General features: G+C 41.1%; 1 protein-coding gene across 1 annotated transcript; it reads right to left on the minus strand.

Moving 5' to 3' along the window:
• Positions 1–695: 695 nt before the first annotated feature.
• kank2 (KN motif and ankyrin repeat domains 2) lies at positions 696–21,134 on the minus strand. The gene is made up of 13 exons (XM_005749896.1): positions 20,994–21,134; positions 15,289–15,374; positions 10,028–10,109; positions 8,389–9,753; positions 7,752–7,937; positions 7,566–7,674; positions 6,804–7,382; positions 6,634–6,721; positions 5,870–6,089; positions 5,487–5,629; positions 4,180–4,380; positions 3,996–4,094; positions 696–2,089 (listed from the first exon to the last, which is right to left on the minus strand). Exons 3-13 carry the CDS (start codon positions 10,062–10,064, stop codon positions 2,033–2,035), a joined length of 3,084 nt encoding a protein of 1,027 aa, XP_005749953.1. The 5' UTR covers positions 10,065–10,109; positions 15,289–15,374; positions 20,994–21,134; the 3' UTR covers positions 696–2,032.
• Positions 21,135–21,627: the final 493 nt, after the last annotated feature.

Consider the following 21,627-nt stretch of genomic DNA (forward strand, 5'->3'; position numbering starts at 1 on the left):
AACATGCATGAAGAGGATGATGTGGACAAAATACTCATTTGCCTAATAATTCTGCACTCCCTGTATACCTTAAAGCAAAAATAAGAGCCTGTTTTGAGATCCCTTTACTCAATCCCTTGAATATGCACGGGCACAATGTAACATCAAAGTTTGGATGATTCAGATCTTGAATTTTGGGGCCCTTTAAAGGCCCAAAATTTAAATATAGAATCTGCAGCTCATTAGCCCATATTGAGCTATACTGTCACAGAGAATGTTTAGCATTACTGTACACATTACTGTACGTGTTTTCTCTGCCCAAGTCAGAATGAACTCTTGAGTATACTGCCATATTATTAATGTTATGTACACTTGATGTTGGACTATACCAAGAAGATAAGAAGATACCAAGATACTAAAAATACATCCCAGTACTGAATGCAAATTATCATATTTTTAGACTATCAGAAAGTCTTTCTTTATATAGCTTTTTTTTCAGAGCACTCATAACTTCATCAAAACCACGTAGGATTTTCAGAGCTGAAAAACACAATTAAACTATTTTTTTTAAAAAGGCCAAGAAAACAAAAGAGACCAGCCCCAGTTGTTTGCGTTAGGACTCCCTCTAGTGGAACCTGTGGGGTTCTATATGCAAACTGTTTTTACCTTGTTTTTACATGACTGAGTGGAACTTACAAGACAACAAAACATGTGGTCCACATTTATTTATTATTTTCCAAAATGCACAAATTAGAAGAAGAGACACACAATCTAGCATTTTCATAAAACCATCATAAAACATTAACTACAGAGCTGTGTGATTACATAACGCAGGCGTGAGCTTAAAAACTCCAAATGTATAAAAGATAGATACTTAAAAAAATTGAAATTTATAAAAAATTTGCTTAAAAGTGAATATGAAAATTGGTAAAACATCTTTAAAAAGTAATAGAAATTTTGACATCAATAGCCTATGCACTTTAGTTCAAGGAGTTCGATTTCAGGCATAATTATTACCAGTTTACACTGACATATATTATTTTAATATTCCTATCTTACATGGCACGCCCTTTTAAGACCAAAATCACTTACTTTCTGGTTCCCTGACAAATCTCACTGGCTTCACCAGCGCTCTCTCAACAAAGTCTTGTTAAATTTTATGAGCACACATCACAAACACAGATACCCTCTAATCAACCATCCGAAAAACCTTCACATATAAAAATACAAAGACCATAGTACCGCAGCCATCAGAGAACAATGGTAACCTCTCTCCTCTTTAACACCACCTGTGTTAACATTATTACCACAATAAGCAGCTTTAAAAAGAGGTGATGTGAAACAGACATCTTTGGGTTTGATTTGGGGAATGTGATAAACACATAAAACTGGTTAAAAAGGTGTAAAGTTAACCAACACCTGGGAAATAAAACCACGAGGTCCTGAATTAAGTCAGAATGATTAAAAAAAAAATCAATATCAAAAATACTCTCAAGTAAATAAATCTTGTGTATAAATATCAACAGACTATTGGAGTGTTATATTTTGTAGCACCAATGAGCTAGTTGATGCAAGGACACTTACCCACGAGAGGGGTGGCTTCAGTTATTCCAAATGACTGTGATGGTCACACAAAACGATGCTACTGTGAAACACCTATGGTACAATGAAAACACACTGCTCTATGAGCCAACTTATATAAAACTGATATGGAATTACAGAACGAGTGCATAAAAATTGAACGTATAGTGAAATGCGGTGAACAGTTTGGATTTGTAAAAACAGTGCTGACAACTGGATTGTTGCAAAACTAGAACGAAATCCATTCAATGTTCAGTTTCACACTTTTCCAACCACCACTGGGATTAAAGTAAGACCACTGTGTACGATAAGCAATGAGTAACAATGGTGCGAGCTCTCACGTAATTATCTGCACATAATTAAATTATTCAGGGTGAAAACAAACACACAAACAAACTTGATGTTTCCTTTAAGTACATAGATGAATAAACATCTGTGGATTGGCTGTGTAGCTGAGCAGTAGGCGTGTGGTTTACTTTAGTTCACCAGCAGGAGGAGAGGAGCCCAAGAGCGGAGACTTGGGGGAAACCTGGACAAGTAAAAAAAACAAACAAATTATAGTTTAGAATTTTTTATCAAATTCATCATGGTTAATCCATCCATCCATCAGGGTACACCAAGGTAAGCCAGCGGAAAGATGTAGTCTCCCCAGTGTGTCCTAGGTTTGCCCCGGGGCTTTTCCCCATGCCCCAAATACTTTGGAAGGAGTAGCAACTCTACTCTGAGCCCCTCCTGGATGACCAAGCTCATTTTACCTCTAAGAGATAACCCACCACCCTTCATAGGAAACTCATTTCTACTGCTTGCATCTATGTTCTCCTTTTTTCAGTCACTTCCCACAGCTCAAATTGTTTCACCAGATCAGTGCACATTGTTGCCACTACAGCAATAACCCATTTATCAATCTCCTGCTTCACTCTCTCTGAACCCATGAACCTAACACTGGGAAGAAATGAACATTTTGTGAAGTTAAAATAACAGCTACTGCCAATCCAAGAAAAATCTCAGGTTTAGACCCTTTTACTGTTTAAGTGCATCATATTTCCCCTGTATTTTCTCTTCCAGGAGTGGTTTCTGTTCATGTAAAGCACCTCTTGATCAATACATTTACATGCACATTAATATTACATTACCATTTTAAATACAAAATATATTATGTTTGAGTATGTGTCGTTGAAACCACACATCCTGTTTGTATATTAAGAATTAATCCCACTGAAGCATGTTCTTGTTAAGACATGGAATTACTCATATGTTAGGGGCATTCTTTAGACACTGTACTGTCTCCTGGGCCTTCTGTTCACTAGGTGACTCTGCTTTGTTTTGATCATGCTGTGCTTTGTCCTGAAAGAGCTGACTGAGAATAATTACCTGGATGAGCAAGACAGGGCCAGGTGTGCTCAGGCTATGACTAACTGGTTGAGCTACAGCTTGGTCCTTGGGTTCCCTTCTTTTGCTTTCAACATACATTACCAGTCATCCAAACATACACATTTACATTACATTACATGTAATCACACATTCCTGATAGTTAATTACAGTTTTCCAAAAATTCCCTTTGTTAGTGCTTGTTGTAGTTTATTAGCCAGGTTGTGAAATAAAATGCATAAAGCACATCTGGAATTTGTCCATCACTTGGGGGTTTATATACTAGTTTATGACACATCTTGCCTGTTTACGGTCAACTTTGTGTTATATACAAACTAATAGCCAGCTGAGAGGCTGGGATAGTGATTCATACCTGAAAGACGAGTGCAGATGGTTGGTAGGATAGAGAAACATGAGCAGACTCATGTCTGCATGTTTCAGCAATGTGCTGTCACTTTAGGAAACTTAAAAAAATAAACTTAAAAGAATGAGTGAAGTTTAGGTTTTGTTGGGGAGCAGGTAGAAGTCAAATTATATGACAAAGTTATGCATCTCTCGTTCTGTTTAGCCAAAGAGCTGCACAAACATACACCATAAAGCCCACATTAGGTGAGAATGTGTACTTATTCTAAGGCAGTGACTTGTTTGACAGCTGCAAGCTTGTGGGTAATTGGTTTCTGGCTTAAACAGATTTGCTTGTTTGCTATTTTTGCTCAACCCAAAGCCAACTTTAATTTCTGTAGGTATGCAGTAAACCATATGCAACTCTTGCATATCAACACGTGTTTGAGAACACGAAAACATTGCAACACTGCCCAGATGTGGGAAGGAGGCTTATTTTAAAGAAACTGGTTGGAGGAATAATTGACAGAGGTTGTGTTTTGCATGGCTCAATATGTGACAAAATCCAGTTTGGATGGGTTGCATGCAAACAAGAATATTACATAATTATCCGTGTGCTATTAGCCATAGAAAGTGGCAATCACTTCCATGACACATTTCTTGGATTGTTGAATGTTGGTGTGAAAGGGCTACTTTGTGTCTTAGCAGCATATTTAGATACTCACAGGGGATGGAGGCTTTGCAAAGTTGAGGTGAGCGTACAGAAGCACAGCGATGTCATTCTGACTGGCTTCAAGGGCAATGGACAGAGCAGTGCTGCCATCCTGTTTAATACAATGAGAAAATGTTGGTGAGATGCTGGTTTTGGGAAGGAGTCCGCATAACCACAGACCGAACTGGAATTCTTACATTATCGGTGAGAGTGGCATCACATCCTGGCACTGATAGCAGCTGACGCACAATGTCCACATGACCATGTTCACAGGCACACATGAGTGCAGTGGAGCCGTCGTCATCGCGGATGTTAACTTGTGCCCCGCAGGACAGCAGCGCTCGCACCATGTCCCCTCTACCATGACTGACTGCCAGCATCAGCGCTGTCTGTCCAGCCTACAAAACACACATTGTTTAAAATTACTGTTACCCTAATTTTTTAACCAAACTGTGGACACATTGAGACTGCATTTGTGTACATGGTGCAGCAGATACATTTTGAGCAGAATTCTTAAAATCACTTGTAAGAAGACGGTCTAGTTTCTAGAGCAATTGCAATGTGATTGCTAACAGGAATCAAACCAGATGAGCGAATGAGACTGGCTGTTTTTTCTACATTGGCTTCATAGAAATTCACAACTTTTATCCCCTGTTGTCATATCCCACATTGCTCCAAACTTAATTAGTTAGAGCGGCTTTTACTGAATGACTGTAAGGAAAGCAACAAAGACTATAATCACTGGTCTCATGCATGTCACTGGCTTTTGCTACCTGCACTATGTCCAAGGTGGTAAATTGTATATCCACACAAAATCACAAGGTATTCAGATTTTTCTGGAATATTTGCCAAAATGTCACAAAAAAAGTTTCAGACAAATAAAGACTGAAAATTCTAAATAACTGGGTAAAACTGGTGCATGAAATATTTTCCAGAAATTTGTCAGTTTTATAAAAAATGTCCCTGTTAATGGATGTATTCCTCTGAAAGCCAAATGATAATCAGATGCTTACAGTGTTAAAGGTGGAATAAACAGAAAAATACATGGAAGTAAAAAAAAGAAGTAGAGATATCAGCTCATTGCCTTGAGAAATTGGATGAAAATAAAATATGTCCTTCACATGCTAAATGCCTCCCAGGGTTAGTATCGTGTACCACATTTTCCTTGACAAAGAAATATTTCAATAAAACGCACATTTAGTTTGTTGGGATCTGGTTACCACTTCTTGTTTGGGTAACAACCAGTGGGAAGCTATGAAAGGTTTACAGTTTTGTACTTTTCTAACTGTCCACACAGTGTCGCTGTTGTGACAACTTTTGTGAAGCACTTGGCCATGGGTCAGCTGTCTACAAAGTTTTTACTCTTGTACTTTTTGTAATGATTACAGTTTTTGAAACATAAGACATTTTATGCAGTCCTAGTCCTGCACTAATGCGTGACAATGGGGGATTTTTGTGTGTGTGTGGAGACGCAGTAAAAACTTATGAGCAGTAGAGGGCGCACCTGGCTGGCCTTGGCATTGACATCCCCTGTGCGCAGCAGCTGCAGGACAGTTTGAAGGTCACTGTCGGAGTGGAAGGCAGCCAGAGCCGTCAGCATGATGGCTGTGTAGCCCGCCTTGTTCTGCTTGTCAGCGTTACACAAGCCTGTCAGGTAAAGAGGCCAATCAATTTGACAGGTGATATAACAGCAGCACAACAAAGTAAAAGGGATCGTTACCATTAATAATTTAATATGACTTATTTCTTAAATTGTAGAGATTATCATAATAAAAAATAACCATAAGACTTTACTTTGACTCTTCAGTCTTATGAGATTTTACTTCGCTTAATATCAAAATTTTCTCCAGCGCCTCTGTTGTTTTCTCATAAAAGCACAGAACTCACCAGTGTCCAGCAGAAGTTTCACCACGGGGAAGTTGGAGTGGGAGACAGTGTAGTGAAGGGCTGTATTCCCGTTGCCGTCAGCCATATTTATGACAAACTCCAGCAGCTGAGGGGAGACTGAGGCGAAAGTGTCCATGTAGGCCTTGACAACAGCTGTGTCGGCCGTTTTGTGGCAGGACACACGTAGCCACTCTTGCAGCACTGTGGTGTAAGCTGCCCTCTGAGATCAGACACAATGAGGACTGTTAAAGCAAATAAACATTTGACAGACGGCTGGAGAAATGCAAGAGCAACGACGACATCAAAAATGTGAAACCAAACCTCAGGAGAAGCCTTGAGTTAATGTGTTGTTTGATCTTTCATTACTTGCAAAAATTATGAAACCAAAGTTAAGAATTTTCTTATTTTAACTTAGTCTTATTCCAGACATGGGGTGCAACAATCCAGTGTAGTCTTAGTGCCGTTCCCAAGCCAGGATAAATGGGAAGGGCATCCAGCATAAACTCTTTCCTGAATCAAACATGCAGATAATCAAACATCTTAAGCTATGCTTTAGTAAATATTTAGAGTTGGCAAACTAAAGTAAAATATATTCTAAATTAAATTATTGAGTGTGCACAGTTTGTGGGTAGCTGTGCCTCCTTGTTTGAGGTTGGTCTATGTCATTTATTTTAAAAGTGAACCTTCTGAATTTCCTAGAAAGAAGTAACGACAGGAGAAATGTGAAGAAATGTGGAGAAATGTGAATTAGACTCAACACGTACTGCTCCTTGTTGGCTGAAGGCATTAGGTTCCCCCAGGGCTTTCTGCAGGGCATGCAGAGCTAACATCAGGCTGTCAGTCAGCTCCAGTCTGTGGCAGATAAGGAGACAACATCACTCTCAGATGTTCATAGATCCTTTAATCCTCACAGACAGACTCTGTGTACACTTACCTGACTTGTTTTGAAGGCGCTGTCGCAGTCTCATTTGAAATACGTTCATCTGCTGGTTTGCACTCTGACTGGACGCTGTACCGCTGCTGGGCGTTATCACTGATTTTAGTGAGGCCAGGTGATGAAGAACAGGTAAGTGAAGCCTTCTGCTCAGGAGTGGATTCAGTGCTAACTGGTGTGGAGGTGACCTGTTTGTGCTTTTCTGATGATTGTTTGACAGTCTCAGAATCATTTGATGAACATGGAGGAGGTATGGCGTGGTCTGATGCTGGTGGCTGTGAGGCACATTTTTGCACCACAGTGTCTGTCGCTGGTGACTGAGGTGCTTTGTTTGATGGCATTGTGTCTACAGCTGCAGACTGGCTGGGACTTGAGTCTGGAATGGCAGCTGGTAGTTTGACAGCATTTTGCTGAGGTACACTGGTGCTTTCTTCTTGCTTGGAATCCTTGTTGTGTATTGTCTGCTGGTGCTGGACTGTAGACTCTGGAAGTTTTTCTCTGGCTTCATGATATTCACTAGAGTCACTCCCCTCATCTGAGCTCTCACTGCTGCTATCTTCTGAGGATGTGGACTCGTAGCTGTAAGACACGAACAATTTTCACTCTGCTCAAACAGTTCAGAGTCTTTGCAGGTGACACAGGGAGTACATTTCTGCTTCTTCTTTTACCTTTTTACTTAACCTTATGCTGACAACATTCCCTTGACACAGTACTCAGTGGATGAAAATAGCCGACTGCTGCTATGCAATAACTAACACTTACCCTCCATTGACTCCAATAAACTGTAGGTTTTTCTTCGTAGAGGGCGAGCCTGGTTCACCTTCTGCTTTCCGCTTCATAATTGATCTCAGAGACAATTGGGGAGATGAAGCTAGAAAAGATACCAGCAATTATTCATACAGTGGGAGCATGATGTGGTCAGAAGACACTAGTTTAAAAATCACATACCTGTCTTAGGTAAGCCTTCTTGTGATTGGATAGAATCATTTGCTTCTTCCTTATTATGCACAATCCGATCATCAGATGCAACAGCAATGGCAGGATTAGCTACAGGTACTGAGGTGGACAACCTGCTCTTCAAGACATCGCGTACCTGCTTAGAGCTGACTGCAATCGGCAACTCAACTGGAGCATCTGAGGGAGAGACAGACAACATTTCAAAGCTAACTAATCAGTCTTTTTGTGCAGTAATGCAATAAATAATTGTTATTGCAAAGATAAAGTCTGATGCAGTACAATCCAGCAGTAATGCAGCATTCCAAACCCCTCCAGTTAAAATTTAAATATATTAAATATAGAAGTATTTGCGACTTTTCAACGACTTTTCAACTTTCAGTAAAAACATATATTTGAGGGTGACAGACTCAGTTTCCCAGACAATGATTAAGTCTAGCCTTGGACCAATCCTCGCCCGACACACACATACTTTTTTTTAAGAACAGATCCTTGGTGATTTTTTTCCTTTCAGTTTAGGACTAAGCATAATTCATATCTGGGAAATTTTTTGCACAGGTTTCACAAAATGCTCTTGCATTGGACTGCATCAGACTCTCCAGTTTAAGCTCATAAAGTCTCAGTAACAGACCTTCAATTTGCCCTCTCTGGTGGTCTTCCACGCCTCCAGCAGCTGGCTGAATGGGGGGGGAGCTGCAGGTCTCTGCTCGGAGCAGTGTTCCCACCTCTACCACAGTAGGCTGCTCCAGTGTGTACACCTGAATTCCTACAGTTCTCTGGTCCCTCTGGTGTCGTTGCTGTGTGAAGCTGACTAGTGTATGCAGGCTGCAGCCTTGAGGCTCCTGCCAGCCCAGGCTCGTTGCTATGACTGGATGCTCTGCCTGAGGGCCCTTCTGGACTCCTGCCACCTGCTGCTGTGCAGCCTGTAGTTCCTGCATTGTCCTCTGTAGTTGACCCTCAAGCTGACCCACTTGATTTTTGAGGACTTCTGTCTCAGGCAGCAGTCCCAGATCCTTCTCTTGAACCCAGACCCCCACATGACGACTTCCTCTTGAGTCCTCTGGTCCCACGCCAATGGTGCGCACTTCCCGCTTTGCATCTGGTCGCACTCCACTCACAATCACTGTGTCCTCAATCTCACACCCTGAGTCTTGCTTGGACCCATCAGGTGTGGTGGGGGACAGTGACCCTGCTGGCTTATTGTTGTTGCTCCCCTTTCCAGTGCTCATGTCTTCTTCAGGGATGTCAATATAGAGCTCCCCTCTGGGACGACCTCGGTTGAACCCCAGAGTGTGGCCCAGGAACTTCTGGCTCTTCAGCTGGACACTGAGCTGCCGTTTCTCCTCCTGCAGCACTGAGATTTTAACTTGGAGCACAGGGATTGTTTTCACCTGCTCTTCTAGCTCCCTTATCTTTCTCAGGGCTGCAGCCATCTGCTCCCTGACATGTTGCAAGTGAGCTGGGGTTGGAGTTACTGGGGTGGACAGGCCAGAGCTCATGGGAGTGAAAGATCCACCTCCACCCTGTGACCGGTTGAAGCTGTGTGCGCTGCTGATGGAGGTGTTAGAGCCAACTACACTGCTGTGCATGCTGCCAAGATTGGAGAATCTCCGTCCCTCTTTCTCTTCTTCCAGCTTCCTGCGAGCATCCAACAGAGTCTTCTCCACCCGGGCAGTGCTGAAGCTGGGCCTTTGTGATGTATGGTAGCCTGGGGCACAGTAGGAGTAAGAGGAATGCCGGCTGTCCATGCTGGCATTGGAGCAGAGAGACTCTGTGGAGGTCCACCAGGAGCCAGCGTAGCCATAGCCACGGGGCAAAGAGCCATAGCGTGGCCGGCGTTGAACAGGCACCTTCTTGATAGTGTTCCCCTTCTCTATGTCGTTAACATATTTGAGGAAGTCTAGGTCCAGACGGTAGCCATAGGGGGTCTCCACTGAGTAGGGTGCCTCCTGTTCTTTGGCGTGCAGGGAAGGGGGGGCAGGTGGGTTGAGTTTCCCTGCAGGGGAAGGAAATAAACTTTAAACAAACGGAAATCTGCATCTAATCTTGGGTTCAGACTTCAGAAAAAAGCATCAGCTACTCCACAGTTATAAATGTACTCAGAATTCATCACCAAATTAGGCACAAAGTGGATTGTTGGAGTTCATTATGACACAATCTTACAGTTAAAATACATGCCAGTTGTGTGATAGTTTAAATCCTAACAAAAGCATTAACCTATCATCATTTTTATGTTGATCACTATAAGGAATTAAAAATAGAGGGCGCACCTGGGAAGCCGGGGTCCATATGCAGCACCTGTGCCATAATGCGCCTGTGGCTGCTTTTCAGACAGTCACACAAACACCTCACCTGTAGGGAGACAAAAGTGTTGAAATTAAACATACTGTACACTAAGCATTTCTATAAATAACAAAGGATTCAAGATTTCAAGAGCTTCATTGTCAATACAACAATATACACAGTATACAGAGTACTGCAATGCTGTTTCACCCCAAGCCCCCCATGGTGCATCTATAAGTATATAAAAGATATATCTCCAAGAGATATAAAACTAGGAATTACAAATAAATAATGTGCTAAATTTGGGTAAAATTAAGGGATAAAAAGGTACTAATTGCTAACTATACAATACTATAATAATAACTATTCAATACAAACTGTACCATAAACAAAGACAGAACAGAGACAATACGAAGTAGATTGTGCAGTAGGTGTTGAATACCAGGTTCAAGTTACGGTCAGGATATTGTAGACAAGACAGGACATGTGAGACATGTGCAAGATGCAAAATATGCAAATACAGTATAATTTAGATGTGTGTTCAGTAACTATGTGATTAAGTGTGCAAATAAGCATATTGCTCCCAGGTCCAGTTTGTAGTGGATTTGTGGAAGTTTTTGTTGTTTTGAGTCTTTTGGTGAGTATTTTAAGGTGTTTGTAAAAGTGGCTTTTCTTGCATTAATTATAAAGATGCAATCAATGCAGTAATACACAACTGTCTACATCCAACTAAAACCTAACAGAATCAGTATTCAAATATCTTAATATCTTAAGTTAACTGTAAAGTCTGCATGACATAGTGTGTCCAGAAATAATTACCGCTTTTGACTGCATTGCTCTCTCTGTATAATGGTCAGAAATAGCATTAGCCTTTCTACCCGCCTGCCTCCATTCCTTATTTTATCCTTCCATTTTTTTGAGCATATTGGGCCACTGTCAGTTGTATATTTGTTTCTGTTCATAGCATTCAGAGAAGAGAAGTTACAGGGGGAAAGTTTCCTGGCAGCTAATTCTAGGACAGAGATTTGCCAGTTACAGCCTTATTAGGAATCATCTGTGCGCACTTACTTCGCCTCTCACATTAGGATTTACAGACACTCTCTCTTCTTTCTCTCCTGCACTTCTTCCATCTCTGGCTTCTTCTCTATTTGTCCTTTCTTTATGCTCTTCTGCTCCCGTTTTACCCCTCTAAGCATCAGCTGATGATCAGAAGGTTTCAGCTAGTCCCTTTCTTTTCCTCTGCACACTTAGATGCTTTTTAATTCAGCCAAAACACACAGTGAATTGCTGAGAACTTGCATTTTACCAAAGGTAACATATGGATTTTGACTCTTTATAAACAAAAGACTAAGCCTTTCCCTCCACAGAGAGCAACACACTGCCAGCAAAAATGTAGAAACCCTAATGCCATGCCTCTGAGTTGGTGTGTGCTTGGAAAAGATTAACTTTCTAGGTCATCACTTTGTGGGAACTGTGGAAGTCTTTAAGCCGTCCACAGCATTAGTCAGTTGAACATCTTTATATACTATGGCTTTGATAAGATAGGAACAGAAGTCTGTGCTGCAAACCACTTTGTTTTCAAGTGCAAACTATATTTGCCTCAGTCTAAAGCTGTTTTTTGTTTTTTCTCTTCCTCTCTCGCTCTCGCTCTCTCTCTCCATCTATCTTGTGACCCTAGCCCGTGCTTGCTCATTTGTGAAAAGTAGGACACTTGGAAACACTGACTAAATTGACATGGTATTTTTGAAGTGCTTTAGTCAGTTTAATTTCTCGATGTGATTCTGCTTATCTGTACCCTTTCATCACCCTCTCATTCCAAGATTGCCACACACTATTGGGCCGTGAAATACAGACTGCATGCAAACCCAAACCCATTTTAAGATTGGCACCATGGTGGTAAGGAAGAATCACACTGGTTAATCCAATTTAAAATGAAGCCAACTATCCTTCAGCTTACACATGAGGACTTTATGCCCCAGATATAAAATTTTAACTTGCATATGAGAAAGTGGAGAAAAAAAGACAAATCTTGACTAATATTGCAGAGCCTTTAAAAAAGATGAAGAATTTGGCTGCCTGCCTTCAGCCTACAGTTTAAGTGTCTGTTTATCTCCATTGAAAGTGCCAGACTGATGGTGTACAGTGTCTGGTGTACAGTGCGGTCTGGGAATGACTACATATGTGAGAAAGTGAGAGTAGGACATAGAGGCGTGGTTGCAAAAAAACAGACTGTGTGAGAGAATATGCGTACAGGGTGGAGGGCAGCACTGACAGGGGACAGCCGATGAGATATAATTAGAGTATGTAGTTTTGCAACCTAACATGCCTGCCAAACAGACTGGTTGATGTCGTCTACTCGACTTCCCTTCAAATTCCACTTTATTTTTATAATTTTGCTCTGAAGAAGCAAACAAGCATAGAGAGACAGAACAGAAAAAAATCAGGTTACTACGGGTAAATCATTCAAATGCACACAATCAATAGCTGACTACATGGTGATGGTTATTTGTACGATTAGTCCCAGAGGGAAAAAGAAAAAAAGAAAAAAGGAAGGGTCAACCCAGACACCTGCTGATGAACACCTAATAAAAAACGTAGATGAATATCCAATAGTCCATCAACTTTATCCAGTTCACGGATGAGGCCAGAGGGCCTGATCCATTCAGCATACATCTGACGTGCAAATATAAAAATCCTGTATGAGCAATGCCTAATTTCCAAAACTATAGGTACCATGGAAAAAAAACTCCCAGACACAGGAGAGTAGTTTTCCCTGTGTAAAACTACCATTCATAAATAACAGCCAATTTAATGAGCAGAGATGATAAGTTTTTCCTTTCGGATATTTCTTTTATAATAGCAAGGAAGCACTCCCCTGTAAGTGGTTCTTGTCCAGACACTTCTTTGTTATTGCCTTTTTACTGGCACTAAGCAATACTTCATGGCTATATTTGCCTCAAATGTACAAGTCATTTGGTCGATTACCTAAATATATGATATCGAGAGTATAGTCAAGCTCAAAACCTATTATGAGTTTAATTTATGTTACTGTCTTTGCTCAGTAAGATTGTTTTGCTGGACAATTAGAAAACATGTGATAATGATCAGCCATTGTAATATCACATTGTATCCAGCAGTGTCCAGATTCCAGATCTGCCCCTTTGTTGATGTTTTCTTTTTGGGGTTATAAAAAAATGAATTATTAAATAAAGGTGCTGTCATTTTATTTTATTTATATAACCTATCTTCACCTGTTAGTGTTGTATTTGTTCCTTGATTTGACCTTGATGTATAAGGCGGAATTTTTTCCCAAGACACTGCATATATGAACAAATTCTGGGTAACATCAATAAAAAAATATTTATGATGACCTCATGTAAATTGCAGGTTTCACTAAGAAGTTGAAAACTTTTGAGATCTGTATTGGCTGAAATAACAGATATGATGTAATGCCTTTCCAGGTCCAGTCTCTAAACTTCAAGTCCGAATTATACTCGTTTAAAATCTTCACTATATTCCAAAAATCTTAAGAACAGTTATTCCTCTTACATTAATTAAACAATATATTTAACAATACTTCTGTCAGATCACTTAATTTATTTAGGTACTTGTTTATCTCACCTACCACAGATTGTAGGATGACACTCAACTGGCTTAATTCTTAACCTTTCCATTTTTGCACCATACCCACTGTTGCACCAGCAGAATGAATACTGTAACTGTGTTGCTCTACAATAGTCCTTCAACCATGGCAGGAACATTCCACCTTTTTCTTTTCCTAGCTGTAGTATTTTAAATTGTACTGTAGACTTATTACCCTGCCCTATCCTACAGGTATTCATTTCCATTTATTAATCTGTTTTATTAATATCTCTGCTGGCACGGACTGAAAAAGGAATAGCAGAAGAAATAAAATCAAATTTCTACTTTATTATACAAATTAAGGGAGCACATCGTTCACGGTCTACTTTTATTTCTTTTAGCATAAAACAATAATTTAAATTTGATGTTGTTTAGATTCTCTTGTATAGTGATACCTAGGTATATATAATACTATTTTTTTCTGCTGAGTTTATAAAATTAGCGTTGATAAAATATAGCTTTATAAACACATATTTTGGGTCTAGTGTATGTTTAATTTGCATCATGAATAAAAACTTGTTTTATCCCTGTAAGTAAATTTGCTGTTACTCCAATGTGTTTTCTAATTACTTGAGCAAGAAGCTCTATAAATAATGCAAAGTGCAAAATGTAAAGTGGGGCTTAAGGGACACCCTTGACGGCATACTCGTTTCAAACTAATTACCCTGAACAAATTCCAAAATTCTGAAATCTTCTTATTTAAACTGATTATTTTCCACTATCAGGCTCCTACAACAACAGCAGAGTGTTTCATATGTGCTAATGTGTGTGCACGTATTCCACTGAGTGTGTGAGTATGGCTGGGGTGGAGTGGCTGACCTTCCTCTCCGTCTCTCTGGTTTAAACAGAGTTCCTTTGAGATGACATCTGAACAGAAACCAGCATTTGCCCTTCCCCAGCACAACTCTCCCCAGCCAGCCTCCATCTAGGACACATGGTTTGCCCCCATTACTCCCCCCTACCTCCTTCATAGAGCTGCATACCATGCTAGAGGAAGCTAGCATGGTCTGGTCTCTCCCCTCTATTCCCTGCTATTAAGATTAAGACAACCCCTGGGGGGGTAAGATGCAGGTCATCCAGCACAAATTACGCGTCTGTGGTATGTCCTGTAGGATGTCACGAGAGTAACTGCATAATGCTGTAGCTTAATTGACTACTCGTACTCACCACTGAAAAAGATTTTTTCCTCTATGTGCATGAAAGTTTCGGGTTTACTCCTTTCTATGCAGACCAAACTCCAGCATGGTATTAAAAGGGTTAAAACTCGGTTTGAGTTACAGTGTGGATAAACATTCCCTCAGAAGACTGAGACCACCGTGATGAGTAATTTTAAAATGCCAAGCTTCATTTCAAGGTCTGTTCTCCCTAGTTTATCAAACTCATTGCTTCCATTCATTGAGTCACCTTATTATTATTGCCATTACAAAGGATTAAACCTCAGTACTACTAAGTCAAAAATACCGCCGCTCTTTCCACCACCCAGAGACGATCTTTATGGAGTTTTCCATTACACTGCTGACTCTCAGCCTTTGGTGATTGCGATTTTGCTCAAGCTTGGGAATGGTTTGTGAATTAGGAAAAGAGGGATTTATTTTCTACTTCATACCAGCTGCTTGCGCTGCGAGGATGGGATCTCTCCTCCCCAGGCCCCTTGCCTCTCCCTTCCTTTTCTTGCTCTCTTACAGTCAGCACCTGCGGGAAATAAGAATAGAGGAAATTTGAACTTTGGCTGCCACTGCCTTTGACTGTATCAGTTAGTAGTCCAGAAAAATGACAATAACTGGGATATATGCAGGAATAGTTTTCAGGGGACATCAGTAAAATCATGGAAAGGGTGTGCAGCTCTGCTGACACAGAGATAAACAGAGATTCATAACAGGTGGGCATGACGTGAGGGTAAACACAGGTTGCAAAGCAGGAAACAAACATTTCAAAACAGAACACACATCCAGTGTGTCAGTGTTTTTGACTCACACACCGGATGTGAACAACATACACCCATAAGATGCAAATCACACACTGATTGTTGCACAATATAAGTGAAGCCTGAGCCATGTGCAAGTTCTCCTCTCACAGCTTTCTAGAAATAATTTCCCCCACCCCATTCCAGTTCAAGGCTCTCTAATCAATTCAAGGCTGGGAGCGGGAGCCTCCCTGCCATGTGATTGGGCAATGTGTCAGTTTTCTAACTCTCCCAAATCCAGTGGCACTCACAAACACCCCCACCCTCTGGATTAGTGGGAACCTGTCTGTATCACCTAAGGCTAGACTGATTTCATGAGCCTTATGATGCATTTCCTTCAACACAGTCTTAACTGCTGTGTGAGTGTCAACCAGACATGCTGCATGACAGCGTCTGCTGCCGATTCTCCTACTTTGGCTCCAGCAGCACAGAGTCAGGCTGCTGTGAAAGTGCGGTCGACATTTTGTCTGGAGTTCTCAGAGCCTAAAAAACACCGACGAGTGACCTTTGCGTCATATCATAACAAGGCTTGCCATTGTTCTGTGCATTGTTTCATTGTGTTGCCATGCCAATACCACTGGGGGTATTGGTGGGAGAGAAACATCTTTTAGACTAGAACTACAGCCAAATCACAAAGAGCCATTCATTCAGGCCCTAGTTCCACAGCTGGTTCTAATAGAAATCAAGGAGGGGCATCTCTGAGAAAAAGAGAGGGAGCGGTAGACAGAGTATGGACGAGTGTGTGGTAAGGAAATTTGCCTCAAAACAAACAAACAGTTGGTGAAGACCTGTTATGGACCCACACACTGACAGAAAGTGGAAACACAAGATGCAGGACTTGCACTGAGTGACTGATATCTAAATCTAAACAGGCTCCAAAGTTAACAAAACTAGATGTATGTGTTGATGACTGTGAATAATACCAAAGTAAAAACATATTATGAATACATTTCCACCTTAGTTATGGGACCTCATTTATCAAATCCAAAAGCTACTCGCAAACAATGAGATCAAAGACAGCGGCGCATGTCGGGCTGTTATAACTGTGCGTTTGGCGGAGATGGCAAATACCAAACATTACAGAGGAGACAAGCTGAACTCCCCATGGACTCCCACAGAACACAGATGAAAACACACACACCCCCTAAACACACCAACACTGTCTGAAGCCTGATGACTCCCATAAATCAACAAACACAGTTGAAGATATTACTTTGATTTATTCAAGTAAGGGCAAAGATGATATGAAAGCCCAGTGATTTAGCTGCTTTTAATTCATCTGAAAAGTTTTAGCTCCCAAAGAAAAGCTCTCAGAACGGCAGTTTACGTGCTGCTGTCATCATACCAGGCTAATTGTCTGTTTCAAAACGGAGACCATATTTGAGGTCTGACGAAGAAAGGGTTACAGGAAAGGGAGCTTCATCTTTCTATTCCCCAAGGACGCAAAAACAACTCAGTCACTTCCTCCCAGCCCAGGAGAAAGAGTAACAAGGAGAAAGAGAGCATAAACGAAAAAAAGGGGGGTAGCAGCGGTAGGAGAGGGAGAAAGGAGTACAGTGAGAGAGGGAGGGTGAGACAGAAAAGAGGGGAAATTCGAGGAAAGACAGGCAAACTGTAAAAGGAGGGGGAAGAAAGTTTTAGATGGAAACTTCTGAAATGAGAAGAACATGCCTGTTCTCAGATTTGGACTCCACCAGAATGAATCACGCTGACACCAGAATGAGTGCTGCTACTAACGCAGGACAAACATCTACAGATCAGACAGAGGGGCCGCAGAGCGCTCCTCACAATGAGTAAATAACGATTCAAGAGGACCTCTCCTCATAATCCCACATGGCTCCACCTAGAAGATTACCATCATTTGTACATTCCTCTCCTAAAATAGAGAGAAAAAAGAGAGAATCCCTAAGACAAGTAGCACTTTGTTGCACTAAATAAAGCTTATTGTTGTTCAGAGTTGTTTTTTTTTCAGGGTAACAGGCCACAGACCTCAAAAAAGATGTGCTGAAGGCTTTTAAATGTCACATAAAGATGCTGCTGTATCTACTGAGACTTCTTTGTCTTCCTCCTCATTCTGCAGCACAGATGGCTTCATTCAGCCAACTTGCCCTGGATGAATAATAAATCAGAAAAATTAAAACAAATCTTTCCCAAAGCGCTGAAGAATAATAAATGCAGAAGCAGCAATAGCCATTTTTCACCCAGCGTAATGTGGCTGAAGAGCATATGTCACCGCATGACAGAAAGGGCCTTCACCAAATGCGAGGCCAGATGATCTCATATCAGCATGCTCATACAGTGTGTACTCATGCTGCTGGTGGGACATGTGGTTTTTGACTAATGTAGCCATTAAATTCGGGACAGTGAAATCATAACCCAATGGGATGTCACCTCCAGGACTTCTTGCCCTTTAGGAAAAAGCCCTGTTTTTCACATTAAGGAGTGGTGATGAGAAGGAGCAGACGGCGTGGAGCTGGAGCAGTCTGGTGCTAGAGAGACTATGGCCAAAAGGAGAGGCCGGCCAGCTCACATTACTCCTGGAACAGGAGCAGAGTAAACACCCGCCTCTCCGCTATTGGTCATTGTGCTGACCTCCAACAGGAAACTGAGCAAGGGTGGGGCTGAGCGACAAGGAGCGGCACGGGGGGGGGGGAGCCATTTGGGAGAAAATTCCTGAGCAGTTGTGGAGGTGGGGATTAAGACGGATGCTGAGCAGAGACGCAGAGAGTTGCTCTATTTTAGAGAAACTGAGGTGGTCTGGGGAGGAGGAAACCCAGACAGCAGTGATTGAGAGATGGTGGAGAGCCAGTCACAGCAGTTTGAGGGTTAAAAGATCAGGTCAGCGTGTGTGAACAGATGGTACAACAGAACGCAGGAAGTCATATCAGTCCAGTTTCCATGCTAAGTTAAGCAGTTCCTTCTCGAGAATCTTATCAATTACTTCCTGATTTGGTGAAGTTGTTGATGCAACGGTTGTACAGACACAAATAAAACAAAACAGACAAGGGGAAAAATAATAATCCAATGCACTTTACACATGTTGCTTACTGGACAGCACAGTCCATCTGGCTTCTCTGGGTGGTTAATAAAATAAAAGAGATCAGTCAGCTTATTTAGCAGGATAACAAATTACTGTCCCTATTAGAGAAAAAGCCAGCTTTTCACCATATGTTCACTACACTGCTCTCCCTAATCGACAGAGTTAAGTAGGAGTATTAACTCACTGTCTTGACCACAGCAGTCTCATGCTGGGCTGTATATTTATCCAACTCTAGTGCAAAACTTCCTGTTTAATATTCATGTTGTTATGGTGCATATTCACAGAGTGCTTTTTAGAAAGGAAGAATAACACACTAAAAACAAACTGCATGCATAAATGAATAAGGTCCATGAATATTATTATAGAGCCCTGTGCCATAAACCATCATTATTTCACATGACTTTATGAACATGGTATACTGTCTTAATATAACAGGTGATTAAAAATGCAGTAAAACTTCTCTGAAAGGCTCATCTGTGGTTAAAAAAAAAAAATCCAAAAAAGTGATAAACAGTCTCACACAGGTTCAGGGTGTAATTTCATTAGCCTTGCTAAACAATTTAAACGCCCGGCGTGTGGCCCAGTGTGCAAATGGGTTTATGGGCCCTGCATTCCTCCACTGCACCCCCGGATCCAAACACTGTAATGAAACAATCACATTCCAGCTCAGAAAAAAAAGAATCTGCTTAAGGAGACTCCAGCTGCTGACAAACCTGGACACAGATCCATAAAATGCAGTCTGGGGGACTCCCTTAGAGTGGGTTTTCTCTTTTACTGCACTTATACTCAACATATCTCAAATTAACAAGCAAATATTTAGTTAGCAGTCCTCTAAGCTGAAACTAAACCACATTATTGTCTTAATAAATCCTACAATCATGAGGGCTCTGATTTTGCCTTAAACCACTGTAACAAAAGCTAATTTATCCCTAAGGTCTGTCCTTAATGCTCTTTAACTATATTATAATATATGGGTTCTATATGACGCACCAACACCTTTTCCATGTAATAACATGACAGATGGGACAGAGACCACGTGAGCACCATGCAGCTGCTGGTAGGTGATTTAATACAGCCAGCAACCCATTACACAACAGCAGGACAGTGGTGTATTGTATGATGTAGTGTAACAGGCTGATGACTGCACTCCCACATCCTGCCAAGTTCTGCTTGCCCACCATGAAAACAACATCTGACTGAGCTAGAAGTTTCTCAGTAAAATGACTGCATTCATAAACAAATAATATAGTAATGCAAAAATTAACAGGGAGATTCTAGTTTATTTGAGAAAGAACTCAGGTTAGAGATGTCTTTCAAGAAAGAAAAAGAAAAAGAAAGAGCAAAAGGTATATATTTGGTCCACTTGCCCTGTTAATATATAACCCCCCTTCTTATCACTGACCACTGGCCAGCTACAGCTGGCGAGACCAGCAAATATTGAGGGCAAAAAGCAGCGCTGAAGAACATCTGGAAGTCATGAAAACTTGCAGCGTGCGTGGGACCCACCCTCTCCCATGAGCCCTTACAGTTTTTAAATGAGATTTTCGTTTTTAATTAAATTATAAACTGACTGGATTGTTGCAACATTTCCTGAATTAAGCATGAGATTTAAAAAAAAAAGTGCAAACACACCCAAAATGCCTTTCTTTCTTTTTTGTTATTTTGCTATTTTGGAAATGATGTCGCGTTTAGTTGCATACTGCGAGATTTAAGAGCCTAAAAGTTGAGCTTTCCAGGCAGCCCCCCCCGCCCTCCACAAGCCCACCAAGACAATAATAGAGCCCTATGTAATGAATTAAAGCCGCTGTATGGAAAATGCAAAGCTTATAAACAGAAATGTTAAGAAAGCTAGGGTTGTGAGGCCAGAGTTAGTGTGACAGACGCACTCTCAGTCCCCATATGATGTAAATTATTGATAAATATTGATAAATCTGGTTAATCCCGCGCGGTGAGCCTCCAGTGATGCTGTGAACAAAAAAAGAGGACGCACCGGAGAACCAATCGCGAGAGTCAAACATTCTTGCAACCGTAGATAAATACTAATATGAAATTATAAAAGCTAATTAGTCAGAAACATTTAACAGAAATACACAACCAGCCATAAGCTAAGCTGGGTGTTGGTTTTTGAGGATAAAGGACCCGTTACTTCAGAGAAGGAGCACCGGAGGGGAGAATGGGCAGGACCGACGCTTCACAAAAGAAGTCCCACTGAAAGCTCCTCGTCTGAAGCCATTTACAAAACACGCTGACAAAGACAGACCGAGCTGGTTTTCGCACAGAGGAAAGTCAACTTATTGTCTGCTCTTACCTGCCCTGCGCAAATCCTTTCTGTCGCCTCGGCCCAGGAGGAGCGCTCACTGACAGAGAGACAAAAACACCGCAGCCAAGATGCTCCGAGCCCCCTCCCGCTTCTCTTAAAGGGCACGCGGCCACGAGGCCAGGCGGTGGGCTCGCGCACTGCACGTCTCGCTGGAGTCTTCATACAGAGACATATATGAAGCTGTGCAATCGTTTGACCCTCCTTCAGTCTGAAAGTCATAGATTAAAAAAGGGGGGCAAGCTATTTTAGTGATGAGATCATTTATGATCACACTGGCCTACATTTATTTTTTTTATTTTATTTTTTTTACTGTAATGGAAAATTAAAGGGTTTCTTTTAAATGGGTCTGGTTGTTTATTTATTATGTACTGTACCGTTTATCTACGATAGACATATAAAAATGTATTTAATGTTATGTAAAAAAAAAAAAGCAAATAAAAAAACAAATTGTGGGGAAAAAACTTTATTTATAAAAATGTGTTTGTTACTTCTAACAATATAAATGTCATTCCTTCAAGAGCAGTTTATTAGAATCGGTTAAACGCCAAAATATCGATGACTGGAACTCATGTAAATAAACACAATGAAGTCAACGTGGTGATTCTCTTTTCAACGCCTTGTT

The sequence above is a fragment of the Pundamilia nyererei genome, unplaced genomic scaffold, assembly GCF_000239375.1.
Source record: "Pundamilia nyererei isolate P.nyererei 1_Seehausen unplaced genomic scaffold, PunNye1.0 scaffold00258, whole genome shotgun sequence".
NCBI lineage: Eukaryota > Metazoa > Chordata > Actinopteri > Cichliformes > Cichlidae > Pundamilia > Pundamilia nyererei.